Source organism: Sapajus apella, unplaced genomic scaffold, assembly GCF_009761245.1.
Source record: "Sapajus apella isolate SASKATOON/1434 unplaced genomic scaffold, GSC_monkey_1.0 scaffold57, whole genome shotgun sequence".
NCBI classification, from domain to species: domain Eukaryota; kingdom Metazoa; phylum Chordata; class Mammalia; order Primates; family Cebidae; genus Sapajus; species Sapajus apella.
Window position 1 is genome coordinate 14,204,265 of NW_022436997.1, and position 19,773 is coordinate 14,224,037.

At 37.5% G+C, this 19,773-nt stretch overlaps 1 protein-coding gene across 2 annotated transcripts in view; it reads left to right on the top strand.

The window, feature by feature from the left end:
* Window positions 1-19,773, top strand: part of GAREM1 (GRB2 associated regulator of MAPK1 subtype 1) — a 199,362-nt gene that overhangs the window by 68,085 nt on the left and 111,504 nt on the right. For both annotated transcript variants that reach the window (XM_032245395.1, XM_032245396.1), the window contains exon 2: window positions 730-870. In XM_032245395.1, the coding sequence (XP_032101286.1) occupies window positions 730-870 (141 nt within the window). The remainder of the gene's footprint in view (window positions 1-729; window positions 871-19,773) is intronic.

Below are 19,773 nucleotides of genomic sequence, written 5' to 3' on the forward strand. Positions count from 1 at the left end.
TGTCATCAGTTCTAATGCTGAAAAGGTACTTCAGAAAATATTAAAATGAAAAGATATTTCATTTGTATGCTGTAAATCATTATTTTTAATTGATTGGGAAGTTTGGTAGGAGGCCAGAGAAAATTGGCAAACATAAAATTTAAAAGGAAGGATAAGCATTTAGTTCCAGCCCCTATTTCAACAGAGATGTTTATTATTTATTTTTGTAGCTTTATTGTGGTGATTAAAGCATAAGCTTTGCAATCCATCTACCTAGCTTTGAATCCTTGCTTTTCAGTTTATTAAATCTATGAGCTTAGACATGTTAATATTTCAAACTTTGATTTTCTCACCTGTAAAGAAGGACCATTACCTTTTATCTACCTCCTAAAGCTATCTTATGACATGAAATAGTATATGCAAAACATCTAAACAGTGCTAAATGTATCCTAGGCACTTAATAAATGTTTTATTATCATTAAAATGTAATCATTTAGGCATAATGTGATATTTGAATATCTATTTGCAAATGAGTGGGAGACATTTTTATGGACTTCTATGTACAGTTGTCAACTTGGTGTGGAATCCCCTTTTTTTAAAAAAAAAAAAACAGAAGTAAACTTTATCTCATCTTGGGATGAACTATCAACTTCTGCATTAGTTAGCTTTTAACTAATGAAATTTTATTGCAAAGTATGGAGTAAGCAGATTATGAATTCTAAGTTTCTCATATAAAATTGTATTTCCTAGGAGAGTGCATAGAAGGGCTGCGGGAAAATGACTACCTGCTGATTCATTCCTGCCGTCAGTGGACCACCATCACTGCCCACAGCTTGGAGGAGGGCCACTATGTCATTGGGCCAAAGATAGAGATTCCAGTACATTATGCAGGTAAGACTCCTCGAAGGGCCAGGACAACGCAGAGAGAGAAAGGGGATGTGAATAGCTGAACTTTTCCTCTAAGAATTGTCTGTAAACTAGAAAGTAGAATGATTTAGAGAATCCAACATTTGTGTTCGGTTATCAACCAGTGAAGGCTCAGATTCATTTTGTCACAAGTATTTCTAATTAATGTATGTAGTTCAGTGGGGATTCTTATAAGGTATTTATAAGATAGAAATTTTACAAATAAAACACTTCTATAGTCTTGGAATTAAAATTAATACTGTAGCCAATCTCAGAGCTTCAGGGGGTCATGTCTCTGAATAACCCTGTGTACAACTTGAACATTGCTTTCGTGAATGACTTTGTGAAGATTTCATAAGATGCTATGTCACAAATTAGATTGTGGTCAGGTTTTAAAAGTATTAGATTGGAAATTCATATACCTTGGGCTGGACATGTCCTTCTTTTCAAGTAGGCATTTAGATTACAGGCAACTGAGATGACCTCACTGATTTAGTTAAATGAGGGTAATACCTGCCTTCTCACCTCACTTTGAACTTGACTCAGTGCAGCATGCTATTTAACTGATTTTTATTGAGTATATGTGACAGTACTGTTTTAGGAGCTTGGGATACATCTACTGGCTTAAATAAACTTTAAATATAGTGATAGCTTATAAATGCAATTAAAAGAAAACTTATGTTACCATATGCTTTTTCTGGTGCTTATAGCACATTATATAAAAGATCTTAGCCTTTTCTCTATTATTGTTCAATATTTCCCAAGTTTGTACAGGATGCCTTAATCACCTAACCTTAAATTTTGTAGCCCTAGATTGCCATTGTGTTCTCAAGTAACTCCTTTACAATGACCAGAGAGTTATTTGGAAAAGGGACCTTGCTGTATTCCCACTGTCTAGACATAGCAAATAGTATCTGTTTGATGAATATTTAATGAATGAATGAATAGTTTGGTTTCGTTTTTGATTCCTGGGAGTCTTCAATTGCCGATGTGACCCAGGCATTACTTAGCTTCTCAAAAATCCTTACTCAGAAAAAGTTATAAGAAAAAAAGAATTTCTCTGGCCTAAAACTTCGTCCTCTAGAATTGTATTTCCTAGCCCTAAGAGTAGCTTTCATGGCAAAAGAGAGAAATGTATAGCTGTAGAAAGCATTATATCTCTTAGATTGTAACTCAGGCAAATGGGGCAGTTTTCACAGGGGCAGAGAATGAAACAAACCCCCTACCCCACCCATTCTCTCATCAGAGTGGTTCCTACTACTGGTGACATCCGTGCTATTTTTAGCAAGTCCAAATTCTGGTTTCTTTGTGAAAACTAAAAAGAAAGGTAAATTGCTACATTGCTTTTTCCTCTATACTTTTACCTAATCTGCCGTATTCTTCTGTGAGGAAATTACATTTTAGTCTTTCCCCCAAAATCATTGTGAAAAGCTCTGTCAAATCAGTCTTCCCAAAAGCATGCCCTCATTTTATCACCTCCTAAAACCCCTTTAGACACTGCATCCTGCTGCTAGAACCTTTGACTTCTTGTTGAATGCCTTCCAGAGGCTGGTTCTAGTCTACTCCAAACTGATCTTTTCTACTCCAAAGAGTGAACCTCCCACTCTATAGCTACGTTAGTCATCTCACTGTTTTCTGAACATACTAGACACTTTTCCATTTACACAGTCTCTGGCTGGCTGGAGTTGCCTCCCTCAGCTCATCGGTGCATCAGGAGGATGCAGCCATCCTCTGCAGCCCCATATGGTCTCCTGATATGTCCCGTTCATTTAGCACACATCCTCAGTCTTCAGTCAATTAGCTTTTCCTGTGTACACACGCACCGGTTGGACTATACAGTCCTTAACAAGTTGTACCAATTCTAAAAAACACCCTGAAGCCTTTGGATCTGTACTCAAAAGATAATTCTTTGTGGCCATGGATGTTTGACTCAGGGACCTCAAACTTGGTTATACACTGGATTCACCTGGGGACCTTTAAAAAGACTGATGCAGGGGTCCTACCTCCAGAAGTTAATTGGTCTGGAGTGTTGGCTGGATATAAGAATTTTAAAAGCTCCCTTGTGGTTAAAATACATAGCATTATTGGGAACCCATTGTTTTAGAATGAGTATCCACAATGTGAGACAATAAGATTTCCCCAAACACGCACAAATATTTGTACATATTCTGGTGTTTGGAACTTTTGTTTGAAACAGCCATCCAGCTTCCCTTGGGAAGGAAGATGTGATCTTGTTCAGCAGCTTACTTTAGATCCATAAGGAAGATGATGGATTATGTTGCAAATGATACATTTTTAAAAAATGAAATTGAGGTGCCAATACTCAGAGGAAACATGGGCACTAAGATCACGTCATTCAATAGAAGGGAGAGAACATATATTAAAGAAAAAAAAATTTGAAATAGGACCCAATAGTTCATGAGATCTTTTGCCATTAAACAAAATAGAATGAATGGTTGGTTATGAATGCCTAAATGTTCTAAGCTGTCTTCCTGAATTTCTTCAACAAGAAGTTTAGGTAGAAGTTTTGAGATACAAATATATTCCAGTTGATCATTTTGTTTTGGGTTTTATCTCTTAAGATAACACCAATAAACTTGCTTTATAAAGTTTATAAAGACAAATTTACTGATTTAGTAGATTAAAAAAAAATCTTATAACAGGTAAATAAGACTGTGTGTTTTTATAAGTGTTGTTTATTTGTTTGTTTTGGAATAAGTTTTCACTCTGTTACCCAGGCCAGAGAGGTGTAGTGGTGTGATCATGGCTCACTGCAGCCCTGAACTGTTGGGCTCAAGGGATCTTCCCACCTCAGCCTCTTGAGTAGCTGCCACTACAGGCTTGCGACACCATGCCCAGCCAACTTTTAAATTTTTTTGTAGAGACTGGTTCTCGCTTTGTTGCCCAGGTTGGTCTCAAACTCCAGGTCTCAAGCAATCCACCTGCCTTGGCCTTTCAAAATGTTGTGATTACAGATATGAGCCATCATAACTGGCCTAGGAGTATGTTTGATTACAGTATAAAATGGAGACCCATGAGTCTTTATATGATTGATCATTTCAAGGTTATGGCAGATATATTTTGTCTCTAAGAATCTATTTATTACCAGCTTCAGCTCTTGGAAGAAAGAGAGCATATAGTACATTGTGGAGACCCAAAATCATTTATGTCTCCCTTATTTTACCAATTTTTCAGAATTTCATCTAGGTTGAGATGAATCTCACATTTTTGAGGACAATTAATAAATAGTTACCAGAGTTGTAAAGCCCACCAGCTTTGTAATCAAAGGACCTAGTTTGACTTCTCATTCTGCTATTTTCTGTCTGTATTACTTTGGGCAAGTTACTAAACCTCTTTAAATCTTTGTTTCCTCATCTATAAAGTGAATATTATTGTAGTACCTTTGTCTTAGGGTAATTGTGAAGATTGAAAGAGAAACACCTTTCAGAGTGTTTACTACTTAGTAAGCCTCCATAAATGTTAATGGTGATAATTATGATCATGTTAGCAACTAAATGTTTCTAAGATTTAACTCTTTCCCCTGCACTACTAATTACAAGCTGAATTACTTTTCTCTTCATGCAAGCTAGTTGAATACTGACATCCCTCAACATTGTTTGGGCTGCTGTTTTTTGGTTTGCTATTGTAATTTTATTTTGAAGTTGCAGTAGTATACTCCCGTATGCCATTTCCCATTTTACCCATTTTTAGCATCATTTTGCCACATTTGTTTTTTTAATCATTCTTACCCTCGTCCCTCCCCACCAAATGTACATACAAATACAGACAAATATGCTATTTATTTTTTCTCAGTTATTTGAGAGTAGACAGCATACATCCCCCTAATACTTTACTGTGTATTTCCTAAGAACAAGGATATCCTCTTATATAACCACAGCACTGGTAGAAAATTCAGTACATTTAATACTTTAATCTACTGTTGTTCCAGTTTTGTTGATTGTCCCATTAATGTCTTACTGCATTTTTTCCCTTCCAGGACAACATCCAGTCTAGGACCACTTACTGTATTTTGCTCTTGTATTTCTTCAGTCTCCTTTAATCTGGAACAAGTTCCTCAGCTGTCTTTGTGTTTCATGATATAGACATTTTTTAAATAATTCAGACAAATTATTTTCTAAAACAACCCTCAGTTTGGGTTTCCCCGTGTCCTTGTGATTGGATGAGGCTGTGCAGTCTTGGCTGCTCTGCTGTGTATTGTGATAGTGGCAAGGGATGTCCTTTGCCCCTTACTGGTGATTTTAGTTTTGATCACTTGGTTAAGGTATTGTCCAGTTCCTCTGCTGTATAATTACCATTTACTTTGTGACTACTGGGAAATTTGAGAGGCTTGAGAGGATGTACTTTTAGACTCTGTAACTATCTTGCCCTTTCCCTAAATCTTCTGACCCCATCACTCCCCTATTAAGTTAGCTGTTAATGATTTCTGTCTGATTCCATTTTCACTATGAAGGTGGCAAAACAGTGCTTTTCTAACTTAACTCCATCATTCCTTCTTTTATTTGTTAGCTGTCATTCGCTAAGGAAAAGCATTTTTTTCTCTATTTATTTTTTTACTTACCTGTTATTATCAGCATGGATTTGTGGATTCTTATGCCATTCAGTGTATTATGGTATATTGCTGTCCTTATTTCTTTCAAATGATCATATGTTTGGGTATAGGCTAGCACCTGTATCTCTGTGACATTTGGGTGGTATAGGCTGGCACCTGTATCTCTGTGACATGCCTCCTTCATTTTTTAAATCATGTCCTTATTTTATGGCATAGGCAGCAACCATTCTTTTGAATCAGTATTATCTTTTGGCAGGCTTCTACACTGTCCTATTCCAAGTAGAACTCCTCACTTTGTGATCTGTTTAAGAGGGTCTCTTGGAGTTGGGCAGTGCACAGCCTAGGCAGCCATACGCCACAGCTCCATTCACATGTATTTTGGAAAGCAATAAAACTTATCATTTTAAAGATATATTCTATATCAGAGATTTTCATGAAATTCTTAATATGAAAAATAATTTTGTAAAACTTTGAAAAAAGGTAAATATGACTTCTGTAGTTCTTATCAGAACCTCATGCTGAAATGGTGGTGATAAGAATCTCCTTATTCTGAATTCTGAAATTATTTAGTTGTGCTTTGGGAAAATAAAGACATTCCCTATTCTGGCAAAATAAGTTTTAGACAAAAAATGTTTTCTTGGTATGCCAAATAATTGAGAATGTGTTCAGTCAGTATCAGGTATTTTGCTAATAGTAGAGAACCCACTTAAGAAAAATTGGCTTAGCATTTAGAAAAGAGATTGCCACATTCATACAGATTGTATTTAAAAGGCATCACAGATTAATGTAATGTAAACTTTCCTGCTTCACATTGCTACCAAAGGGGCAAACCTTTCCTAATAATTGTACAATACAGAACTCAGAATTTTTCTGCATTTTGTATACACAGAACATCTAACTCAGAACACCCTGGACCTGTGTTGGACATCGCTAGCTCAACCTCCACACCTACTCCTCTTCCTGCTCTTTTACCCTGATTTATTAAACAAAAACAATTTTTTTTTAACCTAGCAACTGAATTCTAGCCAGGAATTTCTGGAGATGAATGGTTTTATTCTACAATTAATATATCTATTGATCAAATTCCTTTTGTCTCTGCAGCTTGGTGTGGTCAGTCAAGCAGATCCCCAGTCTGGTGTCTCAGAGGCCCTTGTTTATGCTGACCCTTTCTAGGGCCTGAAACCTAACTTTGGATGCATAATATGACATTAACAAAAAAAAAAAAAAAAAAAAAAAAAAAAAAAAAAAGAATGTAAATCTCAAGCCCCACAAAAGCCTAGATATGCTATTCTCTCTGGAATTTTATTTACCCTGCTGAGCTCCAGGCCTCCACTCTATAAAATGGAGAGCTATTGTAGAAAAAATGTTGTGCAGATTCTCAGAGATCTAACTTAAATAAGTGGCTCAGCACTGACACGTGAGTAATACAAAAATCAATGTTATCTCCTCTCACTCCCCTCTGTTATGAAAAACAACAAAGAAAACTCTACCAAGAGACAGCTTTGAGAAACCAAATGGATCATAATGTGAGGTGTCTGCATATCAGCGGTCTGCCAATTTGCAAAGTAATGGAATTCTGAGTGGGCTTATGAAAATTTATATCATTCCGTGGCAAGCGTGCTGTCATCATGCGTGAACAGATACTGTGATCATGGATGAACAGATTGCTACTTGAACATAAGCATCTGAGATAAACTCCAGCCACGTTTGGCTTCTATTTTTAAATTCTCATCCTCCTGCAAATCTGGTGAATCTATAACAAGCTAAAATGATCTCAGTACTTTCCCTCCTAGTTGTAATATGTAAGAAGTAAGTGACACTTGAGCACAAGATGGGTAAGAATTGCTTATGCGGTTTTCAAGGCCCTTATTCAGCAAGCACCTGGATTTATATCAGCAGTGCCTGTTTTTAAAAACGTGGGATGTGCAGCGTTTGTCTCTTGGGCAAAATTATAGTAATGTGGCATCTAACATAACCTTGAATTGTAGTTACTAAACAAAAGGAAATGTTGAAACAAGCTAATTTTATTCTCCTGGGTTGCAAGTTTAATTAGCATGAGTCATCCATTTATAAAAGTAACTACTAGTGTTGAACAACACTTTGTGTACTTTCCCTGTTTCATGGGATAAAGCTTATGTGATGAAATGGAAAATAACCAAACTTATTTTTCAGAAGTCCTCAGAACTAATATAGTATGCTGAGGAACATTTATCTCAGCCATTTTTGCCATTAAGAAATATTATATATCTAAAAAATAACCATTTTGATGATTGCATTTTTAGGTTATGGTTAACAATAACTAAAACTTATTTATTGCTTATTATTTCTTAGGCACTTTGTTAACTCAGCATTTTACTTTTATTTCTTCGTATGACTTTCACAACAAACTCATGAGATGGGTGCTGTTATGTATATTTCATACAAATAAAAACTGACATTTAGAGATGTTAAGTATTCCTAATATTACACAGTTAATAAGTGTGATTTGAATCCAGGGTATGTGTCTGAATTCAGAGCCTGCCCCTGTCTCAACTATTCCCTGGAAAGTGCTAGGAGGCACTTTTACTTGGAAGTCATCCTAGAGAGATCTGTTAGAATTAGCTAGTAAGTTGGGTAAAGCTTTCACTTTTCTTCCTTTCATGGTAGCTCCCAACTTGTATTCTGACTCTAGGGAAAAATTAAGTAGATATATAAGTCTTAACTTTTTCATATTTACAAGTCATCTGTATACAGGCAACATTCCCATCGGGCAGTAAATTTTCAGGAAAAGGTTCCAGGGGAGCCCCCTGGGCCTCAGAGGGGACAGCTGCTGGGCCTAGGGAGGTGATCAGATAAGACGCTGGAGGCCTGAGGAAAGAGTCTTTCAAGTGTTGATGAAGGGTGTTGTTCAACAGGGCAGTATCAAGTAAGGAAAATGAGGAAAATTAGATTACAGAAGAGAGTTAAAAATGAGTGAAAGGTAAGCAGCAAGCAAGGATCAACTATTTTTGTATTTTTTATTAAAGGGAAACCAATGACATCTGATTTGGGGGATCAAAGTAAATATAAACATTTTTTAAATTTAAAAAAAAAAAGGGAAGGCAAGAAAGAAGACATAGTAGGGAAAGGCTTCCCAGTATTTCATATTTTTAAGAATAATGGAATCTAAGAAATCTTTCTAGACTAAGGGAAATGATTCAGAAGAGAAAAAAAGAGAGAAAGTAATTAAGAAAGTAATTAAGTAGTATATTAGTCTACTCTCTAGGAAATTGTCTCTACCATTTTTTCCCCCAAGAGTCAAAAATGTTATTCTCTTCCTCACTCCACTTTATTACTTAAATTTCATAGCTGTTGTAACATAGTGTTTGTGGTCAGAGGGTAAATGTATCTTTCACACATTGGTATTCACACTCATATTTTAACTCAAAACAAAAATGAAGAGTTAAGTGTCTTTGCTACAAGAATGGATTGAAGATTGTCACCAATCTTTAGCTTTCTAGTCCTACTTCACATTGCTTAAGAATAATAGCTCAGGGAAATTTGAATATGTATGGTATTCATGATGAGATGATTAGGGATTTATTGTGATTTTGTTATTTGTTATCAATGTATTATAGTATCATGGAAAATATCCTCACTTTTTAGAGAAACATACTGAATAAGAGTGAAGTGGGATTATTAAATGCTTGAACAAAAACAGACATAAAAATTGATGACTCTGGCAAACTATTTAAGTTGTTAAATCTAGGTAAAGGGTATATGGGTGTTGATTACCCGAATTTTCCATGTGTTTGGAAATTATTGTAATAAAAAGAAAAAAATGACTTGGCACAACCGCCAGTGACAAAGTAAATTATACAGTTGAACTCTTACATGGTGCTTTTATCAAAACCACTCTGCCTCTATCTTTGAATCCTATAGTCTTAATTAATTTTGCTAAGGGTAAAAGTTCATCTTTCACTGGGTTGTTTTGTTTCAGTGTTAAATGTTTGTGGCAACAACACAGTGAAAGGTGAATTCAGGAGGAAATGATTTTGTTTTCACCATGTGGTAGAAGCATCCAGCTCATGGCTTCCTATGGGTACCTGACTGCTCCAGCTGTGGCTGATTTCCAGCGGCTCACCCAGTTGTTGGTAGTGATTTAACTATTAAAGCGGGGGAAGTTTAGATAGTTGTATGTAAAACTTGGAAAGAAAAGAACTTTTTTTTTTCATTATTTTCTTAAAATAAGAGCTTTATGAGTGATATATGGAAAGGTAGAATATGAGTAAATACATTGCAGAATTATTTGTTGTCACATTATGTGGCTTTTCTAGATTGCTGTATAAATGCTAGTAAAGTAATAAAAATTTGAGTCCTTTGCTATTTTCACATTTTAGCCTGTTTACTCAGAATCCTTCAAATTATTTACTGACTCTATAAACAGAAAGTATAGTATTTGGAAAACACAAACATTCTAACATCCCAAAACAGGGATGGCATCTGGGGTTCAAAACTCCTAGGCTACTGTTTTCCATTTCTTTATACTTACATGTAGGCACTTAGTGGAAAGTTGGTTAGTTGAAAGAGCTAACTCCAGTTCAGGTATAATTTAACCTATGAGATAATGTGATTAACATCAGGTGGAAAGTTTGAACAAGCTGCCTGTGACCACACTGTTAATAGAGTGTTTATAGCATGGGTGGGAAAGTGCTCGTCTCACTTCATAATTTGATTTCCATGTAGGATTTGTACCTCTAAGAAGTATTGTGACCTTTTAAAAGGTTCTTTTTTAGGAATTGCTTTGAGCTTTTACTATTTGTGGAAGACAGACTTCGTGGGTTTCAAAACATTGCCATGCTAGCAAAACTTCCTGAGTTGAAGTCACTCTGCCCCATTTCTTAGGCTTGGAATCAGTTGTATTTGTGACTCACTATGCAGAGAAGTCGTGTGCTGGCTTTCTGTTAACCCTGACCCATTTCTGTAGTGATTGAGTGTACTGTAACAGGAAAACAACAAACTGTGTGTACCTTGTGAACTTCTCTGACATTTGGGGCAAGAGAGTGGATGATTCAGACATGTCTATGATGATTTTTGGTGAGGTATACATTGCGCAGTGCCTCCAACATGTTAGAACTGGTTTATAGAACACCATAGGGTTTGTCCCTACTAGTGAGTCAAGCCAATGCATGAGTGTGAGACAAGCAAAATAAACACAGCTTTTATTTTTCTAGATGTTAAAAACCATTGTAGGTAAACCAAATGCAGTGGACACATAGACATGTGAGAGATTCAGTTTCTACATTCATGCCTTCTACATTCCATATGTTTCTCAGTGGCAATTGTATTTTTCCTTATAGCCCATCATAGCATTTTATAGTCTCAACTCTTTTCCTTTAATGAAACCAGTCACCTTCTGTGGGAACCCCGTTCTCTATCCACCTAGGGTCCTTTCCTCCTGACCCACAGAGTAATCCCACGGCAAGTCTTGTTGATTCTCTTTCTACAGTTCATATCACAGCTGCTCCTCCTTTCCAGCCTACCCTGACTGTGTCTCCCCTGCTCTACAGACTAAGGTGCCTCCCTTTCCTCCTCCAGTCAGTCGTCTGTTACTGTCAGATTATTATTACTATTTTTTTCAAGTACGGCTCTGTTATTTTACCAGGTAGCCAGGAGTTTTCAGAGATGTTTCCCATGTGAGCATAAACTCTGGTCCAACATTGGGCCCTTCTGAGGTGTTCCTTTGACTACAGGCATCATTCTCGAGCAGATATGCTGGCAGCCAATCGCCACACCAGGCTGCTGTTGTTGCTCAGGTAGGCTCTGCCCTACCTTGTTCCCTCCTGTTTCTTTTGCTTGGAGGGCTCACATACCATAACCACCACCCAATAGAGAAATCCTGCCCCAGCTGCCACCACCTTCCTCAAGAAGAGTAGTGAAATCTGGCCTCAATTACCACCTTCTTCAAGAAGCTTTTCCTGATCTTTCTCACCATATAGATCCTTCCTCTTCAGAGTCCCTGTAACAATTTGTACCCACCATTAAAGGCTCCATGAGGACAGTCCTATCTCATACGGCATCTAACACAGCCTTGAATAGTTTAAAGACTCAATCGATAATTTTAACCCAACTGAAATCGATTCTTCTTTAAAGGAGAAACATCAAAGATGCCTGAGAACTACCTGGAGAATAAGTCAGGTCTCTTAATTCCCTCGAATCAGGCAGGTACAGATCTGAGACATTGACAGGGAATGGTGATTGTGAGTGCTTTAACCAGAGGTGCAAGCAAAATGCCATGGAATTGCTGAGTAAGGAGTCAAGACCGCTGTCTGGTAGTGAGAGGCCTTCAAGTGAAGGAGGTTAAGGGCATTAGAGTACCAGGCACCATTCCTGAAGACAACCAATGGCTGTGTGATAGAGGGGAAGGCTTTTTTAGGAGATAAAGTTAGAAACCTAGTTTGGAGGAAATTTCAGACTGAATAATGGGAACTGTAATCTTCATGCCCTGGGGAGTTCCTCCCAGAATCTTCATTTTAGAAAGGTTAAGTGAAGGCCAGCATCCTCCCTCCCCTGCAGGTAAGTTAAATTGGTCAGGAGTTAAATAGACCTGATAACTGTTATCTTTTGGGACCCTCAGGGTTTTCTAGCAGAGAATTTTCCTATTTTCTCAGATATTGGACCTCTAGACTGTTCTTTTAGTTCGTGGGATTGCCAGGTATGCTAGAGATAGGCGTTCCACAGAAAAGTGTATTCGGAGTAAAAGTGGAGGATGAGAAGATGGTGAGAAATTGCTGGTAGGAGAACTAATTAGGAAGTTGTTAAAATAGATCTGATAAAAGATAATGAACACCTGATCTAGGCTGGGAAGGAGATGGTCATGAGGAAAAAACTGATACTTAAGAAGAACAAGGAAAAGCAAGTAAAAGATAATTCCGAGAATTTTTAAAAAATATTTTCCCCTAGCTTTTAAGGAAACTTTTTTTTTAATTAACTTCCTAAGCACAGGCACTTGCTTTTGCACACTTTTTCTTACTCTGTTATTAAAGGGAGAATTTTTCAGTTTCTTCCTAATAAGAAATAGAATAAAAATGCACAGATTTAGATTTCTTTAAAAAAAAAAAAAGAAAAGAAAAGAAAAGAAAAAACTGTTGTCTTTTGGGACCGTCAAGGTTTTCTAGCAGAGAAATTTCCTGTCTTCTCAGATGTTAGACCTCTAGACTGGCAAGAATATCCTTTTAGTTTGTGGGCTTGCCAGGTATGTTAGATAGAGATAGGAGTTCCACAGAAAGTGTATTTGGAGTAAAATGTTGTGTGATGGAGAAAAAATGTGCACAAAAGATCTCAGGCTCTAAAAGATTGATACCATAAAGATTTGATAATTTTACATATATTTGGCAATTATTTTCTATATCTAGTAGGAGCAATTCTTTGTTCTTCATATAAAAATCTAGACACATCTGATGAATGAAATATTCTGGCTATTTTCAATAACTATGACAAATTCATCTGTGTGGGAGAATATGTGTGTGGTAAGTTGACTTGTTAGGATCAAAATATCTATTAAGGAATTCATCATAATTTTTAACTCTCTTACCTCCTTATTTAAGAAAAACAATTATTGTTGAGAACCAGTGGTTCTCAACAAAGTTGAAAGTTTGCAACTACTTCCCCACCCCTGGGGTCATCTAGAGACATTTCGGTGGTCACAGTAGAAGGGTGGGAAGATAGTAAAATCTGCTGGGTAGAAGCCAAGGATGTTGCTGAACATCCTACACTGCACAGGACAGCCACCGTGACAAAGAACCACCCAGCTCAAAATGTCAATAGTGCCAAGGTTGAAAACCCAGATATTTTATAATTGTTAGTACCTTTATTATTGTTAATCAGTTTTATTTTCTGCTCTGTTAGCAAAAACTCTTATTTTTTCGACAGAGGCTACCGGACTTGATTTCTGTTCTCTTCTCTTCTTTTTTCTTTTTTTTCTTTTTCTTTTTCTTTTTGAGATGGAGTCTCGCTCTGTCCTCTAAGCTGGAATGCAGTGGCACAATCTTGGCTCACTGCAACCTCTGCCTCTCTGGTTCAAGCGATTCTCCCACTTCAGCCTCTCAAGTAGCTGGGATTATAGGCATGTGCTACCACACCTGGCTAATTTTTGTATTTTTAGTAGAGACAGGGTTTTGCCCTGTTGGCCAGGCTGGTCTTGAATGCCTGACCTTAGGTGATACACCTGCCTCCGCCTCCCAAAGTGCTGGTATTACAGGCATGAGCCTCCGTGCCTGGCCCAGACTTGATTTCTAAATCATAACCAGTCATTGCCCAGACATAAAAGAAAAATGTTCCACAGATTGTTAATCAACATTACTTTCTACACACACTGCGTGAGACTGATAGCAATCATGGGTGTCATGGCAGAAAAATTCAGGGGGCAGCAATGGAGCAATCCCTTTAGTTGTAAAGCTTTATCTGGCTCTTCTTTCTTTATTTTAAAAAAGGTTGTATTTGTAAGTGCCTAGAATAAACAGATTTTTAAGGAATTAAAACAACATTGCAAACCTGGTCTCCTTGCTTCAGATTGCAGTATACATATACATGACATAGGATTCTTAAAATGGTGTTGAAATTTAAAAATTAACATGTATCTGTGTGAGGTCAAGATTTGGGACTCTTTTACCTAGCTTCCTTAGCCCTCAAGTGTATTTTCCATTTCTCTTTTATTGCTAATTCTCTTCCCTTCCCAACATTTTAACAGCAGCATTATTTTAAATTTGGGTAACGGTGTAGAAAGTCCAAGTCTAGGAAGGAGAGACTCCATTGAAATATTGTTGCTGCAGGTCTGTGGATCTATTCAGATATTAGCTGAATAATTGAAGACCTACTAGATGCTGGGCAGTGGGTGAAGAGGGAACAACTGGTGACAAGGCAGTGTGGCAGTTAAGACCCACAATAATGAGTGCTTTGGGAGCCCCCCTCATGCAGTATCTGAGCCAGGGTTTTGCGTACTGCCGTTATCTCATTTAACATAGAAAATGTCCTTTTCTGGATGAGGAAAGCAGACTTTGGGATCTTAGCCAAGGTCCTACAGTCTATAGCTGGTGAAGTGGAGATTCAAACACAGAGCCGCCCAGTTTGAGAGCTAAGTACCCAACGTGCAGCCTGCCTCAGGGTCCAGGTGGCAGAGTAATTAAAAACCTTTTGAATTTGGTCAGTCTCCTGTAAGCAGTGAGCTTACTCCCAGGATACAGTATTTGTGTTTTAGAGATAACCCTTTGGCAGCAGATGGGAATGGCCCTTTGTGACTACCAAATTGCCTAAGTAAAGTAGAAATAGCAAATAGTACATTCCATTGTTCCCTGAGTCTGCTGAGGAGTCCAGAGTCTCTCACATGCAGGCTGTATTAGGAAGAGAAGGATGGCATACTCTCAGATATGAGAAAGCATTTGTTTTTTCATCTTTCCTTTAGCTTTAACCCTCTTGTCAGCCAGTATACGTAGGTAGTATACTTAACCAGAGCTCTTCTATAGCAGGAAAAGCTCATGAGTACCAGGGCTTTTTGTTTCACCTCCCTCCCACTGGAGCATCATGCAGAAATATCTTCTGTGTTTTTCCAAGCTGTAAATGTGCTTGGGAAAGAGCAGTTCTTTATTTTATTTATTTGAGACAGAATCTGACTCTGTTGTCCAAGCTGGAATGCAATGGTTTGATCTCAGCTCACTGCAATCCCCCACTCCCAGGTCAAGAGATTCTTGTGCCTCAGCCTCCCAGGTAGCTAGGATTACAGGTGCCTGCCACCATGCCTGGTGAATTTTTGTATTTTTTAATAGAAATGGGATTTTACCATGTTGGCCTGGCTGGTCTCGAACTACTGATTTCAAGTGATCCACCCCTTCTTGGCCTCTCAACGTGCTAGGATTACTGGTGTGAGCCACCATGCCCAGCTAAGCAATTCTTTTATTTGAGCGAAAACCCCATGTCTAGAGTAAAAGAACAGACAACTATAGAAACTTAAAGAATGAAGATATTTAAACTGAACTACAGAATTCCTGGCATTTGTGGGGTGGTAGAAGGAAAATCAGATGATGCATTTGACCTCTTACAGGAACCATTAAGAAATAATTTTCTCTTTTTTGTCCTGGTTCTGGTGAGTTCCCATGTGGCAGCCATCGAGCATGTTGCCATTTAGAGGGAGATGGTCTGCAAGTGCTGCTAATGTCCAGTCACCTTATACCACTGCCTTCACGTTTGGCAGCTGGGCAGTGCCTCATTCACCCAAGAAGAATGCTAGATCTTAGATGACACAGGCCCTGAGATGTCCAGGTGGCCGGAACCACCTTGGAATACCTTTGTGATGCCTGGTGAAGACTCAAGTTCATGTTGTTTCATGGCTTAAAACAACAACAGCATAGCACAGGTCCCATTAGAATCAGGAATAAGATAAGGGTTCAGTTCCCACTTTCATTTCTGTTCTTCTGTGGCTTAACACCTTGGGGTTTTCTTGCCAGCCAAGTACTTTATAAATACTCTGCCAAAATGGCAGTGTGAAGAGGAGGTTCATTGTCCTGGTTCAAATCCTTAGTGGCCGTGTGTTCTTACATATATTGCCTAACCTTTTTGTGCCTGAGTTTCATTATTTATAAAATTAGGATAACACTTACCTCTTAGGTATTTGTCATGAGGATTAAATGAATTTGTAACACACTTAGAAGAGTTATAACTAACACACTGGTTTATACTAAACACTGTGTAAGTGTCCTGATGCTGTTGCTAGTGTTTTTTGTTTTTGTTTTTGTTTTTTTTTTTTTTGAGACAGAGTCTCACTCTGTCACCCAGGCTGGAGTGCAATGGCACCATCTCAGCTCACCGCAACCTCCGCTTCCTGGGTTCAAGCGATTGTCCTGCCTCAGCCTCCCAACTAGCTGAGATTACAGGCATGTGCCACCATGCCTGGCTAATATTTGCATTTTTAGTGGAGATGGGTTTTTGCCACGTTGGTCAGGCTGGCCTCAAAGTCCTAACCTCAGGTGATCCACCAGCGCCGGCCTTCCAAAGTGTTGGGATTACAGGCATGGGCCACCGCATCCAGCCGCTAGTGTTTTGTAGTTAATGTACAAAGAAAAAAAAGGAAATTTGATCTTAAACATTGGAAAGAAAGAAAAAATATTTGCGGTTTATATGATCGTCTCACTAGAAAATCCAAGTAAATCAACTTAACAAAAGATTATAACTAATATCAGATTTTAGTGACCAGATGTAAAAGTCAATAATGTTTCAGTTATACAAGAAATAACCAAGTGGAAAATGTAATTTTTACAAAGTAGTGTGGAGAAGCATCCAGGACACATTCTTGTTTACCCTGTAAAGTCCTTGGCCTGATCTAAGTGGAGACAGTTAAATATTGAGATCAGTGCATCATTTATTCAGTAAGACAAGTGATTCTTTGCTGGCATGTAAAAACATGTTAAATGTTATGTACAAATTTGTTTATACATTTAAAAGTGTTCCTTTTACCTTTATATGGAAGATTTTGCCAATAGGTTTCCTCTGGAAATTATTAATCCATACCATACTTTTAATTCAGCCATTTGCCTGAATGTGATAAAGCATGATGAGATAGTATTCTTAAGATTATTGGCCAGGTTTCATTTTGTTTTGTTTTGTTTTTGTTTTGACATTCAGCTAAGTGTTCATGCAGACTTCTGTTAGAAATTAAAACGCCTAGAAATCCACTTGTGGCTACATAGCAGTGATTATAGCAGTGGAGATTTAAGAAGAATAAGTGATATTTAACCCTTTTATGAAGACCCCAAGTTCTTGCTCTGGGATAGCCTTACGAAGTCAGTATTAAATCTTGACCAAATCTATTATGTTCCATATAAAGTAGATGTAGATTGGATTGAGGAGGCAGGCAGATCCTGTTGTCTTTTATAATCTATTCAACATTGGAATCAATTCCAAATCACTGCCTCTAACTTCCAACCATTGCCTTCAATCAAATGATTTCCAGTTTGGCTGAATGTAAGACAAACAGAATGTCTAGAATGACAATGCTGCATCTACGTGAGATCTAAGTCAAGGAAAGGTCACTCCAGTTGGCAGTTTTTGAATGCACTGGGTTTCTCGAGTGATTCTTGACTCACTAATCTCATGACAGCCAGTAGAGCTAGACTGGCATTGAACTCAGTTTAATTGGTCTGAATGAGTAAGACATGAAGGTCACCCAAACTCAAACAAACCTGTGAAGAAACCCATGTAGCTTGGGATTCACAGCGCCACCAATATTTAGAATTGCTCTTTTGGGTGTTCAGACTCCAGGGTAGCTATGGTGGAGTACAATCGGTACATTCTAGAGCTTGCCTCTACAGCTTGCCAGCCTTATAACCTCAAAAACTGCCTTTATTGTTTCTAAAACTCAGTTCCTAAAATGTTTAAATAGTCATAATACCTAGGTTGCCAGATATTCAAAATATTAAATATGTCTCAGACTATAGAAGTTTCATAAACTATATTTATATACATATAGAGTGTATGCATATACAGCTAGTGCTCAACTTATGGCCACGATTGGTTCCAACAGACCGGTCGTAACACGATTTGATCATAAGTTGAGTAGGCTATATGTACAGTACTGTGAAATGATGTTATAAAAATCTTTAAGTCATATTTTATCATAATTTTCTTTCATTATTGTTATATATCATAATTTTCTTTGTTCATTTTATGCCATTTTTATCATCTCTACACCATTTTGTTTCTTATTTTTACATTTGTCAGGTTTAAGTAAAACACTGCATTACCAGTACAACTGGTTTAATATTTGCAAAATATACAAAATTACAAAATACAGGTGCATACAAAAATACAAAATACAGGTGTAAAAAATACCATAGGAAACATTTTCCCAATTGCAAAACATATCAAAATATATAAACATGTACGAAACATTTTATTGGCCGCTGGTGCTTGGCTGCGGATTGTTGATGTCGTCATCTGAGGCAGCAGTTGGGGTTACCGGAGTTGGTTTTTTCATAAACATGGTAAGCTTTGTCTGAATTGTATGTTTCTTTTTTTCTTCATAAATTTCACGATACGGACGAAACACATGGTGCACCATCCGATCAATCCTTGCAAATCTTGTTCGATGTTTGGGTCCATTGCTTCGAAATGTATAAGAAGTTTATTCAGTAAAGATAAACCGTCTGATAATCCCTTAGTGGTGAACTTTCTTTCTGGCTCCTCCTCTTTTTTCTCTGCTTCTCTTCTTTCTTCTTCCACCACTCTTTCTTCTTCCAGTTCGATTAGCTCTTCATTTGTAAGTTCTCCGGATTCTTTGTCTTCGACATCTTCCATTTCACACTCCAAAGAAAGGTCTTTAGCGAGTTTTACTATTTTTTCCCAAATCGTTTCAAGTTCATGTTCACTGTCAAATCTGTCAAAATCATTAACATAGCGCTTAGCACAATTTTTCCAGATGCCGAGCTAGCACATGAGATTTTAAGCATTCAAAGCTCCCAGGGAGTATTGGCAAAGTGAAATCTGTAAGAACGTTGATCATCAATAATGAACACTGTATCGGTATGGTTTACTTAGTTGGATACCAGTGTGTTCATTTTGCTAGGAATTGTCATCTGTTGTTTTATAAGACCTTGAAGACTGATTTATAAAATAATTCTGAGACTTTCCATACTTTGACACAATTGGCAGTAAATCTGGTCTACTGTAAAACAGGTGATGGAAAATTACCAGGTTCTTATCTAAGTAGCCAGGATAGCACCTAGCGACCAACCTTAGAGATACTCTTATAGAAATGCTTGTGGGCGGCTAGAGCGGAGCATGTGTCAGCTGCCCCCTTTTGGCATTATATTCTTCCAGATGCCTTATTTTTGGGTGGCTTTGCTTGGAAAAGTATCCCTGAGGACCTGGAAAATAAGTTGTTTCACTATTTCTTATCAGAGTCTTCTTGGGAAAATGTGAAGGAAGAGAAAATGTAGGTCTAGGACTCTTTTATAAGGGCAGCTCCATTCTCATGCCCTAATCACCTCCCAAAGGCCCTACCTCCAGATACTGTCACATTGGACATTAGGGGTCAACATGTGAATTTTGTGGGGGGATATCAACATTCATTAGCTTAGAGCAGTGGTAGAAAGAAATCCTCCTCCCAAATGGGACTTAGTTTTAACTAAGTAGATAATATTTCCTTTTATTGAAATATATTCAGAAAGAGTTGAGTTTTGACATTATAAACAAGAAATAGGATTATCTTCCAAGTTAACAATTTTATGTGCCCCCTTCAGCTAGACTCTTTGACTAGTTTTTCGTTCTCCATTTAAAAATAAAAATTGAGATATTTATCTACTATATAAAGA